Source organism: Diadema antillarum, unplaced genomic scaffold, assembly GCF_040938485.1.
Source record: "Diadema antillarum isolate AM-2024a unplaced genomic scaffold, OU_Dant_1.0 seq00000326_RagTag, whole genome shotgun sequence".
Classification (NCBI taxonomy): Eukaryota; Metazoa; Echinodermata; class Echinoidea; order Diadematoida; family Diadematidae; genus Diadema; species Diadema antillarum.
The window spans coordinates 1,997,699-2,014,302 of NW_027271344.1; the positions used below are offsets into that span (position 1 = coordinate 1,997,699).

The 16,604-nt window shown below is 38.5% G+C and overlaps 1 protein-coding gene across 3 annotated transcripts in view; it reads left to right on the plus strand.

Annotated features, from left to right (window-relative positions):
• The window catches only part of LOC139730691 (calpain-9-like), a 70,109-nt gene that overhangs the window by 30,276 nt on the left and 23,229 nt on the right, over positions 1–16,604 (plus strand). For all 3 annotated transcript variants that reach the window (XM_071641558.1, XM_071641560.1, XM_071641559.1), the window contains exons 3-8: positions 7,326–7,395; positions 10,474–10,732; positions 12,673–12,925; positions 13,745–13,830; positions 15,021–15,098; positions 15,998–16,167. In XM_071641558.1, the coding sequence (XP_071497659.1) occupies positions 7,326–7,395; positions 10,474–10,732; positions 12,673–12,925; positions 13,745–13,830; positions 15,021–15,098; positions 15,998–16,167 (916 nt within the window). The remainder of the gene's footprint in view (positions 1–7,325; positions 7,396–10,473; positions 10,733–12,672; positions 12,926–13,744; positions 13,831–15,020; positions 15,099–15,997; positions 16,168–16,604) is intronic.

Genomic DNA, 16,604 nt, shown 5'->3' on the forward strand with positions numbered 1-16,604 from the left:
TTTGAAACTAATCATCGTCAGTGGATATTTTATGCAGGGGCGGATCCAGGAATTCTGTAAAGGGGGGGCGTGACTAATATTTCTGGTGCTACTTCTGGGTTTCATTTCATTTTTTTCTTTTTATTTCTGTTGTTTTTAACGAAAAATGAAGAGGGGGCGTGCGTCGGTTGCGCCCCCCTCTGGATCCGCCACTGTTATGTGATTGTTTAATGACATATTGCACACATTTACAGGAGATGGAGCTAATCAAACAGTGTATTTTGTGATGGTCTTGCACAGACAGCTTTTCATAACTAGTGCAATAGGTACACCATTTTACACTAATCGATGGCATTAAAGTCGTGTGATCAGGTCCTGTTATCAGATTGGCGACTGTGTGACATGATGGATGAGCAATAGACTTTATGAATGTCGGGCCATTGTCCCTAGATGTCAGGATTTACATTCTGGATTGCTCTTAAAGCCATACTGTAATCTTACATGCAGATTAATTGGTGCAAGAATATCGCATGCTGTCACAAGAGGAAGCCGCGAAGACCGTAAATGGGTTTTAAAAAATGGGATGCAAAGAATAATTCCATGCTTCTGTATAATGGCCATAAAATTGATGAAAAGTGGCAATCAGATGTGAGTTTCTAAAAATACAGAAACCAATTTCACAATATCCAGATTTGTCTGATTCTTTGTGTAGAGATCAATGTATTTTGTGCAACAAGCCTCCTTATTGTTTATTGAGAGGAAATACCTAGCAGAAGGAATATGACAAATTTAATTATTATTCTTTAACTGTGTGCGCAACAGCAGTGGCCAATTTTAGTTTGTTTTTGTGTGGGACTTGTGTCTGTTTACAGCTAATGCATTAGTGATTGGGTTCACTGGCTTTCAGTTCAATCAGTTGAAAAGGACATTCAGAATAAAGCAGATTCATTCAAATGTTTCAGCACCTTACTCAAAAGCACACATTATAAGAACAAAAGAAAAGTTACAAAATATTTAATTGAATTTATTGCAGATTTGTGAAATGGTAGAGATATAGGCCTACAACTGACTGATGGTGCATTACATTGATGTACATTCAAGTGAAGGGTCAGTGACCTTCAAGGTTATGAGAACAATTTGGAAATTTGTTCCCCTGGGTGAATTATAAACATTGTGCTACAACTCACCAAAGTGCTACAGCAGTTTCTGTCTGTCATAATTTTCATCTGCTGTGGGCGACCACTGCTCAATCTTTTTTCAATTTTTTTTTTTAAATTTGTGTGTTTTATTAAAGGAATTAGAGCATAATAGAATGTACAATCTTCAAGTTCACAGCAGATATAAACTGATACGTAACAAAACTTTCCACAAATTACAATGCTCTGAGATAATTGGAATGAGTGGTGAAAAAAAACAAAATACTCCCACTCCATTTTCCCTTCTTTTATTAGAAAACTATAAAAATTGTAACACCGCTAATATGCAATTTTGATATTCAACATAATCATATTTAGATAATATTCACAAAGTCTTATACACTTTGTACTACAGCATACATAAGATCCATAGGCCTATAGTACAGTAAATGCATTGAAACTGATGCAAATTCAAGCCGCTCCCAATTCCTGCAATCATCACCAAGGAGTCATCTCAGGGGCCCCTTCCCCAGGCCCAAATTTTACCACTGGGTCTTGAGCATGAAGTGCCCCCTTGGCTACTACCTCAAGCCCAGTACTGCTACCACTCCTCTCATTCCCTGCATACCTCTCTTCCAAACATGGCATGTGTAGGACATGTATAAGAGTTCAAAGGTCACACTTTTACATTCCTTCTCTCCTGAAACTTCAGCTCGTCAATCATCACCTAACGGGTGACTTGCAGAGTGATACAGCTGGACAGTCTACTTGTCAAGACATGTGCAACAAAGTTCGAGTCAATCAGAATAAAAAAATCAGTAGTTTTACTCTGCAAGTGACTTCGTGCTATCAATGACTTTGTATATCAGTCAGCGTTTTTCTCTCCTGGTGAACAGGGTTAGAAAGATCTTTATTTTATCTATGATATGCACAGACCAGCCCAAATTGAGGGCCTGTGTTTGAGACTGTGATTTTGCAGGCAATCTGGGGCTAACAGCAGGAGTGTTGGGCCCAGTATTGGGCCACAGACTCATGCTGGATTATACTTCAAAACATTGGATCATCCACAAGCTGGCACATGCAGGAATGGCCAGCCAGCCGTGGGAAATTCAGCTAATGTGAATGTGGCAAATCTTGTCATAACACTCCACGCACTGTTACACAGGGGCTGATTCACTCTGAGCCCTAGCTTGCTACACAAGTGATGATCATAAGCCTGTATGTTGGAGTAGAGTATCCCAGATAACTTCTGTAGAGATCCTAGGAATTTATCTATTTTAGGCCTCTAAGAGTACAATATGTTTCTTCAAAGCTGATTTTCAGACCCCTGTATTGTGCGCAGTCTGTCTGGTGGCCTATAAATTGACTTTCTAATAGCCATAATGTTTGTAACAGTGGATTTTCTCTCAGATAATCACAGAAGGATTCTTAGCAAACAATGTTATTACTTTTCATGCTATTATAGTGGGGGCAAAAACATGGTATAGGGAAAAGTATAAAGCTGTGTAAATGCTTATGCATTATTTGTGGCTGATGATATTCAATATTTGTGCTCAAATTCTATACTGTAAAACGAGTAATTTTCGTGTGCATTTTAATTTCGCGAATTTCGCGAGCGCCAAAATTCGCGAAATTAAAATGCATGCGAAAGCTTTTGTCTACACTACATGCATTGAATGCCAGTAGCAATTCGCGAAAATACCCTGCCACGAAAAAGGCTGTCGGCTCCAATTCGCGAAAATTTCATGCCGCGAATATATCATGTTTTACAGTAGTTTATGTAAGGGTTGTTTATTTCAACTTATCTTGACAGGATGAAAAGCTTTGCAATCACATCAAGGTCCTCTACGTTTTAAGGTGAAAATATTGCATACAAATGAACATAACTAACACACATTAGTTGAAGGAGAAGATGTCCAGCTGAAATCAGTAATACAGTTTTAAAACCAAGTGTTGAAAATTACAAGGAAGCAATGCAAATTAGAACAATTTTTTAAAGATACAAAATTATAATTTTGAAGATCATGGCACATACACACATAAAAGCTATTACAAGATGAAGCCAAAAATTTTTGAATTCACAAACCTTTGTTTACACGAAAATCACAAGAATATAAGAACTAACAATTGCATTCACGTAGTAAGTCAAAGATTGATATCATTCATGGTCAAATGCATTCAAGCTCAACCAAACAAAGGATGTACCCAAACCACACATTCCTGCTCTCATGGATGCAAACATGACTCAATTTACAAATGAACCACACAAAATGACAAGCTAGAAAAATCATCAGCCATGCACATAATTCAGGTGCCCACTGGAAGGCACATTGCGATCAAGAGAAACCTGAAAGATATGGTGCTATTTGAACGTACACAAAGTATGAGTATAGAGAAGAACAAAAATCATTATTATTATTATTATAAATATTATTATTATTATTATTATTATCATTATTATTATTATTATTATTATCATTACTATTGTTATTATCATTATTATTATCATTATTATTATTATTTTTATTAATATTAACTTTGATAATAATAATAATAATAATATTATTATTATTATTATTATTGTTGTTGTTGTTGTTGTTACTTAATGCTTCACTAGCTGCCACAGCTGGGTGTTAATGAAGAATCTGTGAAAGTACATCCTCCTATAAAATTGGCTTTGGATGCAGATAGGGACTGTGATTTCTTTGAATTAATGATGATTTTCATTTGAAAAAACTTGAGTAAGACTCATTTTCAAAGCAAAACTGTGATACTTGTGTGTAGTTTTGAATGATTATTGATATAGACTATCAAATTTACTGTAGCTCTGTTTAGTCTGCTTCTACTGGAGACCCTCTGGAAGAACAAGGCTAGCACTGTAGAGACTACCCTGGGTAAAGAAGGCATCATATTATTATTATCATTACCTCCGCCAAGGGAGGAGGTTATGTTTTCGTTACCGGTGGTTTGTTCGTTTGTTTGTTCGTGTGTTAGTTTGTCCATGTGCAAAATAACTCAAAAAGTAGTGAACGGAATTGGGATGAAACTTAAAGGAAAGGTTGAGAATGACACAAGTAACCAACGATTGGTAGTGATCCGAGAATTTTGGGGGAATTTATGAAGGATTTTTGATATTTTGGCAGGTAGGGTCAGTGAACTTGGGAGTTCAGGTTGCGCGTATTTGAGGTTTGCATGCGCGCACCAAAGTGCGTGCTCTAGTTTCTGCTAGGGCGAGGCGCGCCGTGCAGCTGAGGGTTTATGACGTAACAAAGGCTTCTACATTGGGAAATCGGGCGACTTTCAGCACATGCTATAAGTACGTATGGGTGGAAATCACTGACATCTCTAATGGAAGAACAAGATCAGTGGTGGAAATGAGCTGCATGCTTGGTGGAGGTCTGCGCTCTCAGAGTGCTTCTCTAGTTGTAATATTCAAATACTCATTGTGTAATCTGTGAATTTTCCATTCACACTACATTTTTAAAAAAAATCCTTTTACCATTTGAGAGATATTGCAGCCTTTGCCATTAATTGGCCCATGCACACACACTGAAAAAGCATGATTCAATTTCATTTTTTTTGGGCGCTCTGGTTCACATGTGTACAGGATAAACTACGTATGCATGACCTTTGGTGTTTGACCTGACTTTGACACGTCCTGTTTGACTGTCCTGCGTGTGTGACTTCAAAAACTTCAATAAATTTCTGTTTGTGTTCATTTGGTTTATTTTCGAAAAGATTGGACCACCAAGTTTCAAACATCGAATGATTAGAAAAAAAGATAAAAAATGGAAAGCAAAACTTGACAATGCAAGACAAAGAAAGTTACAGCCTGTCTGTAAACAAATACATGCCTATGTGTACATTGTAATACTGGTACAATGTACTAGTAATAGCAAGGAGGTATCTCATACCTCCTTGGTAATAGTACTTGATTTTACATGTCTAGTATAAGGCGTATAATACATGCATATAACAGTTGTACAGGAAGAAGAACACACTACACAGAAAGCATTAAACACGTGCCCTACATTGTGGGATGTTATATAGATGATGACTGGTGGGGGAGGGATCATACCGAATGTTCCACCCGAAGGGTTTGAAATGCTATTGAGGGAGGTTATAAGTCCCGAGACGAAGTGGATGGACTTATAGCCTCCTAAAATAGCATTTCAAACCCTGAGAGTGGAACGTTTGGTACATGTTCCCGACAACAAAAGTTATCATCTGTTATATTATATGGGTTAGTCAAATACGTGACCAACGTCAACGTTACACCACCCACACTACCAGCACAATGCACTCGATCGCTCGCTCGCGCAGAGCCAAATTCACTGTGCGTGCGGTCCTACAGGCCTCAGTTCTGTCATTTGTTACGTGAAAATGTTTTCCCATGGGAGAACATTACAAAGAATGTTTGCCCATGGGCGAACATAACGAATGTGCCTCCATCACGTGACTGTGTTTAGCCAATCAATAACCGGTATTTGACTAACCCATTTAATATAGAAAACTGGTGCAATTTTGCACAGCATTTGTACACACTTTGCACCACAAATAATCATGTGACTTTTCAGAAAAAAGCGTGACTATATCTGAAACGTCACACTTTCAGTGGTGCGCGAATCGCAATTTGAATCTCACTATGGTAAAGTGTCACAATTATTATGTCCACACAGATAAATGAGATGGTTTTTGTGTCACCATTTAAATTGCGACCCAAGTAGTCATGACTATTGGTTGCTGTGTGAATGAGCCTATTGGCTCTGCAGAAAACCTGTCACGTGTTGCAAGTAGTCTGAACAGTGAGTGGCAGTTTCCACAAAAGTTGGCATTTCTCTTCTGCTAGATCTTACACTGTATAGGAAGCTGACTTTACACAAAGAGAAATAATGCTCCAGGTCTCAGTATTCCTGGCCATAAAGGTGGCTTTTTAGTACATTTTCCTGCGACTTGGGCTTTAATGTTGCAATTTGTCTAATGTCATGATTTTTCACTGTCAGTGTAAATGGCCCTTGATATGGCAATCTTTTTATAATGTGAGTGTGACAGTTGTTTACAATGACTTGATCAATTGGTCCTGGACTGATCCTATTCCAATCCTGCAGCTAGGTTTGCATTTGAATCTTTTGTTACTGGTGTATTATTGACAAAGTAAGTCAAAATTTTCTGGGTTATGGAGGGAGAGAGCAAGAGCAAGACAGAGTGAGGGGAGAGAGAGGGGAAGGGGATCGAAAGAAGTAGTACTACATGTGGAAAGGACAGATTTTGGTGTATAGAAGCAGTGGAGAGGCAGTAGACTGGTTTCATGGTGTATGATAAATATACCATTCACTGCATGAGACACTCTAGTTAAAGGGATAGTGCAGTATTGGTGGAGATGAGAATCGGGCTTCTTACTTTTTACGAGATTCCAAGAAAACACTCATGATATAGTACAGAGCATACCATTTTAAGAGGAATTTAGAGTTTATTTGATGAAAATCGGAATTGGAATGACTAAAACATCCAAAAACAAAGTAAAACAAAGCGATTGTAATAAAGTGTGGGTCCCACACTTTATTAAAATTGCTTTTTTAAAATATTTCAGCCATTTCAAAACCAATTTTCATCAAATAAACGTTGAATTTCTCATAGAATTACATGCTCCTTCATATTTCATAAGAGGTTTCTCATTATCTCACCCAAAAATATTAGAAACCTGAAATTAGGTCTCAACCAAAACTATACGATCCCTTTAAGATTATGTATTCTGGGTGGCAGAAATAGCACTATTTTTGTTCCCAAGGGATCCATTATATTACTAATGCATGATATGTTATTTTTTTTTCTTTCCAACGAATCTTTTAAAGAAAACATAATAAAAATGTTTTCACTTATTAAGTTATCATAAACAAATAAAGTCTAATTTAGGACATAAATGGTCAGTGTACTGTGGTGGATGTGATTTCAAAGTGATCTGTGCAGCCAATACTCAAAGCAGTTTTATATCCCACTTGGTACCGTTTGGTACTATTCTTGTGGTTGCATTTCTCCGTTATGCCATTCAACAACAAAAAAGTTCACAACTTGTATACCCTGTAAATGTAGATTATGCAGTGTACGTACATTGTAGGTAGGTATGTATATGTATGTACATATGTGCATATATGCCACCCTAACTTCGACTGACCCCTATTTCTTTTTTTATTTGTTCTTTCCATATGACAGGAGCTAGTGCAGAATCCTCGGCTGTTTGTTGGTGGTGCAAGTCGCTTTGATGTTGCCCAAGGAGAGCTAGGTTAGTATTTTTGTAGTGTACCATGGTATCTCAGGCAAGACCAGGCACTCGGTAAGCCCATAACCTTTTCACACTGGGCTGAAAGTGCCTTCAACTACCATATAAGTTGAATTTGCCCTTAGCCTGTTGAAGAGTAGTTCAGTGTATACTCGGGCAGATGGCTAGTGAAAAACATGTGTTGATAACAAAATCAGCTTGTCCTGAATGAGTAAAGCTCAGGTGAACATCAAATCTCAAGGGACAGAGGAATTTTGTCTGATTGTGTAGGTAATTCATAATGTATGTTTTTTCATCTACAACTCTGTATTGAGTCTCACAGAGTGACACCAGCTACTACTTGTTTTGAACTTTTACAACATGCAAAAAACGCTCATCAAGAATTTATTTGAAAGGTCATCTTCTAATATCTCATGTGTGACATGAGTTCACCAAATGAAAAAGATTATCTTGTCAGATTGGGTAAGTGGAATGGATGTTATTATTCAGTTCAATTAGCACTGCTGAGATTAAGAAGTATTACCGGTATTTTATACTGTGCATGATTACTGCAATATTAAAATGTGAATATGATGTCTTTGACAAATAGGAGTACTTGGAGTCCAATTCTTCACCATGTTCAAGTTGATTTTGGTAAACGTCAGCACAGCAGACAAATACAAAATGAAAGATACTGTAATCACATACTACCCTCCCAATGGCTTGCACAAAGTATTTTTATACATCAAAAATATGGGAAACTATAAGTTTCCATAGCTTGTTTGTTTTAGGTGTGATATTGATACAGACCTCCCAACCATTCTGAATTTGGAGGAAAGAATTTAAAGTTTGACTATTCCAGGCTCTTATTTCAATAGGATTTTCCTATTTTTCTTGATAATTTCACCACCCACTCCTTTGGGAACTGCTCTTTCTTTCCTACTCTTGAACCAAATCATCCCTATTTTTCAGTCAGAAAGGTTGGGAGGTCTGTTGATATATCTGGGCTTTGCTATGGCACATCCTTACAGTGTATGTGTGCCTTGATCATTACTTGCTGAAACCGTCATTCAGGTGGAACAAATGCTCGAGGGTCACTTGCGATCTAGTTTGGGACTTGTGGTTGAGGCCCCCATGAGGATAATGTACTAAGCCAACCATTACTACTCATGATGAGTTCTGCAGGAAACAAGTGGTAGAATTTTCAGGTCATGGAACATCCAACAGGATGCATTGCATTTCAATCAATTTGGAACCCTGGCAAGTGGAGTTTGTTGTGCCAGTGTTACATGGTGGAAAACCATAAAATTACAGTGTGGACTCAATGACGTACATTTGAAGAAAACAGCGGTGAATATTGTATGTCATCATCACAGTCTTGACGTACTGTATCTGATGTTTTCTGACTGTACCTTACAGTTGATCATTTAGAAGAGAACATTATTTGATTTAGCAAATTTTATCAAAGATTGTGAAAATTTTTCATTAGTAGATTTTGACTATTTCTTACTCGTTCTTTTTTGCACTCACATGGAAACTCTAATTTGTTTCTCTAATAAACATTATGGCAAAGAAAGAAAATGTGTGCACTTGAAAGCTTTACCAGTGTGTGATTCTGCCAATTCAGAGTCATGACTTCGTTTTGACATTGTCATACAATGTACATCCATGATCCATTGTGCGGGAAATATTGGAGAAATATGTAAAGTAAAATTACCTGCACCACATACAAACCTTTCTGTACAGAAAGCAGTGTGTGCACATGTATGTGCGTGTTTGTTATTTTCATTTTGTGTGTGTGATTTCCAGTCTGCTGAATAGTGCAGCATATATTATTAGCAGTTTTATTAACATCATGTGCATACAATAATAGACCTGCAAACAGGTGAGATGTACCAGCTTGTTTTTCCACCATCAGTATAATATTTCAGACATTATAATGAAGTATGATGATTCAGAGCACTGTGATGTGATGCTGTAGTAAGAGATGTGAGTTATAGACAGAGAGCGTGAAAGGTTAGAGCCCAATGTCTCCTGACCTTCTGACCCACATGCCTCATTTGTCAAGATATTGTCCAGGGACCCACTATACCACAAGACAGGTATGAAGGGGGTACAGGATGGTCTAATCAGAATTTGGCCTGCAATAACTGGTGATGAACTTGATGGAACGAGCGGGCTGCCTGGGGAAGTCATCATGAGTCAGCCATTCTCTCTAATCCAGCGCCACCTAGCTCACGGAAGAGATAAAGCGTTTCAGAATTTTACCCAAGAAACTCTGTCGTAAGCAGCCACATCAGCAGCAATAACAACAACATTGACGGAACTGTAATTTGTGGCATGCTGGAGGCAATTACTCCATGAAACCTGCCGAGAGTTGCATGAAGCTACTGAACCACCAGTCGCACACTGCACATGTACATGTATATGTGACTTGCCATGACTAAGCCTGATAAAGCTTGCCAAACACAGAGTTCCATGTTTTCGAGACAAGCTTTAGAGTCAAGCAATGTAAAATTTGCCCTGCATTACTTCAAAGAATCTGTTGTGAAAATGGAAAAAAAGGTGACCACCACAAAAAATTTTGAGAAAATTGGAATTGAGGTTATAAACAGTTATGTGATGTCTTTATATTTCAAATGCAAATAAGTAATACTTATTTTTGTCATTATGTGTCTTTTGCTTGGATTCTTGCACAATATTTGACCTAACTGGTATAATTTTGACTTATATTGCCCTGTAAAGACTAGCAGAATTTTAAGCAATACTGTACTTAGAGAATTCCTTGCAAAGAGATTTTCCTTGCCATGAGAGAGGTATGGAATCAAGTGAAAATGAAAGCACATACACGTATGTGGATTTTGACTGTTACATTTACAGTGAAGGATAAAAATAAATGAAGAGATTCCAGCCACCTGACATTCTAGCTGTTATTGGTCAGGCAAGGCAATTTTCTATGCAGATATTGATGGTTCAAAGGTCATGCTAACAAGTCTACTTCTGCCTTTGCTACGCAGCATTCTGCAAAATTTTACAGTTCGTTCTTTCAGAATTTGGGTCTATTATTATGTCACTGTCATCATTAAATCTGTGTTATTACAGGTGACTGCTGGTTTCTGGCTGCTGTCGCTAGTCTGTCTCTGGATGAGTACCTCCTCAACAAGGTGGTGCCCAATGATCAGTCCTTCGACCCTCAGCGCGGCTACTGTGGTCTATTCCGCTTCTGCTTCTGGCACTACGGCGAGTGGAAAGAGATTGTCATCGACGACCGGCTCCCTACGTACAATGGCAAGCTCGTCTTTGTGCACTCCAAGGAGCAGAACGAATTTTGGAGCGCCCTCTTGGAGAAGGCATACTCCAAGTGAGTCCACAGAGGGTTACTGGAAAAGGGAACATTTTTTTTTTCACATTTTCGCTCAAAAATAAAAGCATGTGAATATTTTTGCTTGTGATATTTACCACTATGTAATATCTTGATTACATGTAAAATATATAAGCATGCTAAATTCATCTTACTTTGCATAGCACGAAAACTTATTCGCATGAAAATTTCCAATTTTACAGTATACTGGTGGTGGTATTCTGAGTTGAAAAAAACTTGGAAGTCTTGAAGAAATTCAACTTGTTCTTTCTGTGAGTACTGTAAACATTAATATATTCAAGTGATTAATTTTTCACACTGAGCAGCTCAAAAGCATATTCGCAGGTTCTTGAATTTGCACCGCACAACTGTCAACCCATTCAAAATGTGCAGAGAACATTGTGAAGACGTTTTCATGGGTTTTAGAATTTGTGCTAGCCAGATGTAGAGGGAAATACATGAAAATTAACGTACCGCAAAAAATTCCATGTTTACAGTAAAGTCTGTGGAACTTGATATGAACATAGAATCTGAATAGAGCGTATGAATAATTTCACATTTGTCCTCATAGCAGCAAAATCTGCGTCAAACTGTGAGATCATCCCTTTCCATCCGTTGTGGCGATGTTTTCTTCCACGTGAAGGCGGTAGTTTTTGTGATTTTGCAATGTAGAATGTAACTTCATCATACAAAGCATTTGTGATACTTTATGAGTTCATCTGCATTTTTATGCAAAAATCGCCATAGGCGAGTATATGCAGCTACAGATACTTTTTGTTACATATTCAATGACTTGAAACTCACGAGGCAAGTCATTAAAGGCTGCAGCAGTGGCATAATGTTTAGAGTCAATGCATCCAAGATGTTTCTGTATATATGTATGACTAAATGGCTTGAATACTAATGAGAACAGAAAGTTATCTTTTGTGTGTATTAAGATCATGAATGAAACAAAGTGACTGCAGGAGTGTTGATAGGCATAGGTAGCTTAGTCATTGATGGTTCTAATATGCCACAAAATATGTTATGAAGTGCCAGTTTTGATACATTTTTCCTCCCTGAAACAGAGACTCCAACCCCAAGCACCTTCTGATCTGAAGATTCTCCCACCTAAAACCCCTAGCAAACGGGAAACTCCAACTACATCACAAGCGTGAAGTTCCTTGCGGCCGGGGTCCAGGGCACGATTAAGGGCCCTGAAAGCTCTAGGGTTCTAGATGCTCTCTTGTGCTATCTAAGGCTTATTTTTCAACATACGATGACACTAAGTAAGAAATTATTTCAAGCGGGAGACACGGAGCCGGGGCGGGAGAAATCAAATCTCAAGCGGGAGAACGGAGATTTTGCAAAAATGGGCTCTCGGTGGGAGATCTCCCGTCGAAAGTGGGAGAGTTGGAGTCTCTGCTGAAATCCATATCTGAAGATAAAGTGCAAGATAAATTCACAAAATAATTACTACATATGTACCAACCTCTAGCTTCATCAAAACAGATACAATAGTGTGATGAATCATAACAAAGGCAGCTGTGATAAGCATTTCATTTTCCCCCTCGTTAATAATGGGATAATGGGTTTCTCCTTTTTATAGTCCCTAAAGACCTTGCTTGTCCACACCGTTATACAGGAGTCATTGTGACATCTAAAGCATAGTATTAAGTCAGCATATGAAATAAGGCAGAGATTTATGACTGTAGCCCAGTTCAAGTTTGATACCTGTTTCTAGTAATATTTCATGTGCTATTACAGCCATTGAGCAGAGCTGCTCTAACTTGTGTTCCTGATACACGTATACTTGACATTGTTATGAATTCATTACACACATTGCTTTGATTTGCTTGTCATCATATTCGGATATTTGTAGAAGATGTGGGTATTGATGTTGTGGATGTCGTTCAGTGGTTGTGCCTTTTTACCAAGTTTCATCTGCCATTCTGTCTCAGGCTGCATGGAAGCTATGAAGCTCTGAAAGGAGGCAATGTGATCGAGGCCATGGAGGATTTCACTGGAGGAGTGTCCGAGAGCATCGACATGAAGCAGAACCCACCTCCGGGTCTCTTCAAGATCCTCAAGTCCTCCTATGACAGGGACTCCCAGCTTGGCTGCTCCATCAATGCTAAGCCTGGCGTGACGGAGGCTGTTCTGCCCAGCGGCCTCATAGCCGGACATGCCTACACCATCACAGATGTCAGGAAGGTGCATATTTGTCATTTGACTCTTCTCTTAACTATCATCCTTACTTCATCAGGCATTTGTTTTCAAGTCTATTTCTTTGTTTCTTTGTTTTACAGAAAAGTGCAGCTTATTTGGATGTCTTTAGATTTCAAACAAGGTTCTTTTTAAATGAACATTCAATGTAAAGTTTTGAACGAAGTCCTGCTTAACACCACTCTAACAAACATCCCAATCTTCCTTGGATGGCTGTGAATAAAAGGATTACACATCATAAAGGCAATGTGTACGTATCTACTTTATCATTGGATATCTTGGCCTGGTATCAACATACTATGTCAACGTATCAGTATCCAGTCAAAAAATTATAATGCAGTGACTGTGCTCTAACTATTCTTTGGTCGCATTGATCACTTCTTCAGACAAATTTTTGCTTCTAAATTCAACATTCATGTGTAATTTGAAAGACAGAATGGCACTGTATCTACTATATGTGTAACAGAGATTTTGCACCTAAACGTCTAGGATTCTGTCTATTTTGATGTAGTGTAGTGACAAAGATGATACTGCAATCCTTCTTTAGGTCTATCCTAAAGTTTGGGCTTTGAAAGTCTGAAGTTCATAAAATGAATCTGAAAAAAGATGTTGTTGATTCCGCCAAAATGAATTGCATGTCTGCCCTACAAAGCAATGCTGTGAAAAATATGGTGGAGATTTTCCAAACTCACCCCCACATGCTATTTGCAGCAGAACGCTAACTTGTCAGCAAGCAAAGCCTGGCAGGTCAATCTTTAACCAGTATTGGCTCCACTTTCTCTCCCTCTCTCTCTCTATCACTCTCAGATCTCAGTCCGAGGTGCAGAAAAGCGCCTGATCAGGATCCGCAACCCCTGGGGTCAGAAGGAATGGAACGGAGCGTGGAGTGATGGGTACGTTCCTCCATTACCACAATACCGTTCTTATGTTTTATCTACTTTTTGTTTTCTTTATGATGGCATTATCTCCTTATTTTGTTCTGTCCCGTGCAAAAATATTGTTGTCATCTTTTTTTTTTTGTGAGTCCTATTGAGTCCATTCTTGTTCGAGACATGTTCATCTAAATAAACGTCCCTCTGAAACGTCCTATACCAATCTAGGTACATTAAAATCATACCCTTTTCAATATTTGAGTGGCAAAGAAGAAATTGGAGGGACTGGGAAATTCACAATAATTAATATGATTAAAACTCAAATTGGATTAAAATTGGTAATCCAAACAAGGATAAGATATGTTGCATGATTTTTATGCATTCTTTGTAATGGCTGGTGATACGGGTGCAGTTTATTCCTGTTTATAATAAGAGTAACCCGCAGTGCTTGCTCATTTGTGCAAGGCATTGATAAATCATGGGTAAAGCTGATGAAGGTGCCGGTGGTAAGAAACCATCAGCAAAGTGACTGGAGTACACATTGTATTCTCTACGTAAGTCAAAGAACAAATTGTGAATATTGCCTGTGATTAGGTCTGATTGACCTGAAAAAAAAACAAAAAACTGACAAATGAACAAAAAACAAATATAACAAAAGATCCCACGTAGTTTGCCGTAGCATGGTAGTGAGGACATAGTCCATGTTTGATCATCATTCCAGCAGATAAATATGATAGGTTTCAAGATGTTCCATTTGTGTCTTACATTCCTGCAAACTAAAGAGAGAGCGCAAAAGGTTACATGTTTCAGGAATAACACACAATATATCAGTGAGTGCTTGCTTCACTATGTAATCATTTGTTACAGTTGAGTCTGTCATATTTGACAATTGCGTCACACTCATTTGCTAGGGATACTAACCCCCGGATACTCTCAAAATTGTTTCAAAGCACAATCTGACTATAATGCAAGGGAAAAAAGTCTATATTATAGTATGCAGGTAGCATATAAGATATGATCCTGAGATTAGATCATTGAGATCATGATATTTGATCTACAAACTAAAAATTAGAAACTTGTCTTTCCGTGATGATGAATTGACCAGTAAAGTAAATGAAGTTTTCTGTCATGGTACTCATGCCATGAATTAGCTCCGTGGAGGGGTCTCCTCACCAAATGTTTCTCTCTTGTTTCCTGTCGTCCGATATCAGCTCCAGTGAATGGAATGCCATTCCAAGCGACCAGCGCCGATCCTTGGGCCTGGTTACCGACGATGATGGAGAGTTCTGGTGAGTAAGGCGTGATAGAATCAGATTAACCCTTTGGCTATGACTGGGACAAAGAGGATAATGATAATGATAATAATAATGATAATAATGATAATAAAATAATAATAATAAGGTCTTATTTACCCAGGGTAGCCTCTTCAGTGTTGCCACTGCTCTACCAGAGGGCCCTGCCATTATCATTACCCTAGCGTTGCCAGGTACCCATTTATACATCTGGATTGAGAGGGACATGGTGGGTAAAACATCGTGTCGATAGACGTAAGCACTGGGCGGGATTCGAACTCGGGTCCTCCGATCGTGATGAAAACCACACTTCACAGCAGTGTCTTTTCTCTGTGCCTTGTTTCACTTGCAGATATGAAGGGGATGTTTCCCCAGCTTGCTTGTTTGTTTAGTGAATGCACATAAATTAGGATACCATGCAAAGAAAGTTAGAGGGAAATCAGTCAGTCCTTTCAAGAGTTACACATTTTTCTTAACTTTTAGTTAATGTCATTTGCCAACCTGTCTTGTAGGAACTGTTCAACAGTTTGTCATGTCACAAAAGTAGAATGATATAAAGATAACTACAAGAAATTTCATGGATATTCAGTATTTTAGGGTACAGAAAGAGTACATAACTGTGCTCCTTCAAAAGGCAGGGGAATGATTTTGGTCTTGATGTGTATACATGTATCTCTGCAGTAAGTCACCGAAGCGTACAAGAAAAATAAATATTTCCTTCTGTGTGTTTTGTTTTGTTTTGTTTGTTTGTTTTGCCTTGTTTTTACAAGCTCAAGTGGACCAAAGTTTTTTGTGCAAAACTTCTCATGCAAAATGGATAGCTGTGGCATTTAGATGAAATTGACCATATGAAGTTGTAAATCATGCTGCAATGTCTGTTTGCTTTGTGCTCCCAGGATGGAGTTCAGAGACTTCAAGCGCCACTATGACCGGGTGGACATGTGCCACTTGGGTGCGGACACCTTGACCGGTAAGACGGGGAAGAGGAAGAAGAAGTGGGAGTGCAGTCTGCACAAAGGACGCTGGCAGAGAGGTGCCTCCGCAGGCGGATGTCGCAACTTCCCAGGTACGCAGCAATGATGTCTCAAGTGGGGACAATAATCCCTTTTTTTTTTCTTGCTTTTGATAATCATTTCATTTCATTTATTTCCATCATTCAAAAGAGAGAGACAAAAAAAAAGAGAAGTGTCTTGGACACACACACAAAGCACACAAGGGAAAGCCAGATAATGATGATGGCTGCTGTATCATCGGTTGATTTGTGGAAGAAAACTTCTTCAGTTTCTTGCATTTTTCGATGTCATTTAGTTGGAGAACTTGTCGAAGGAGGCAAAGAGTTTTCACGGAATGTACCATGGTAGACCTTGTAGAGGAATGATTCAAAGGGATGACAGAATTGAAGGAATGAAAGATAGGAAATGAATTGAGAGAGGAAGGTGCATGTGAGATATTGCGATCCCTAATAAAGCATGACATGCCTGTAGGAACCTTTGTCTCAATTGA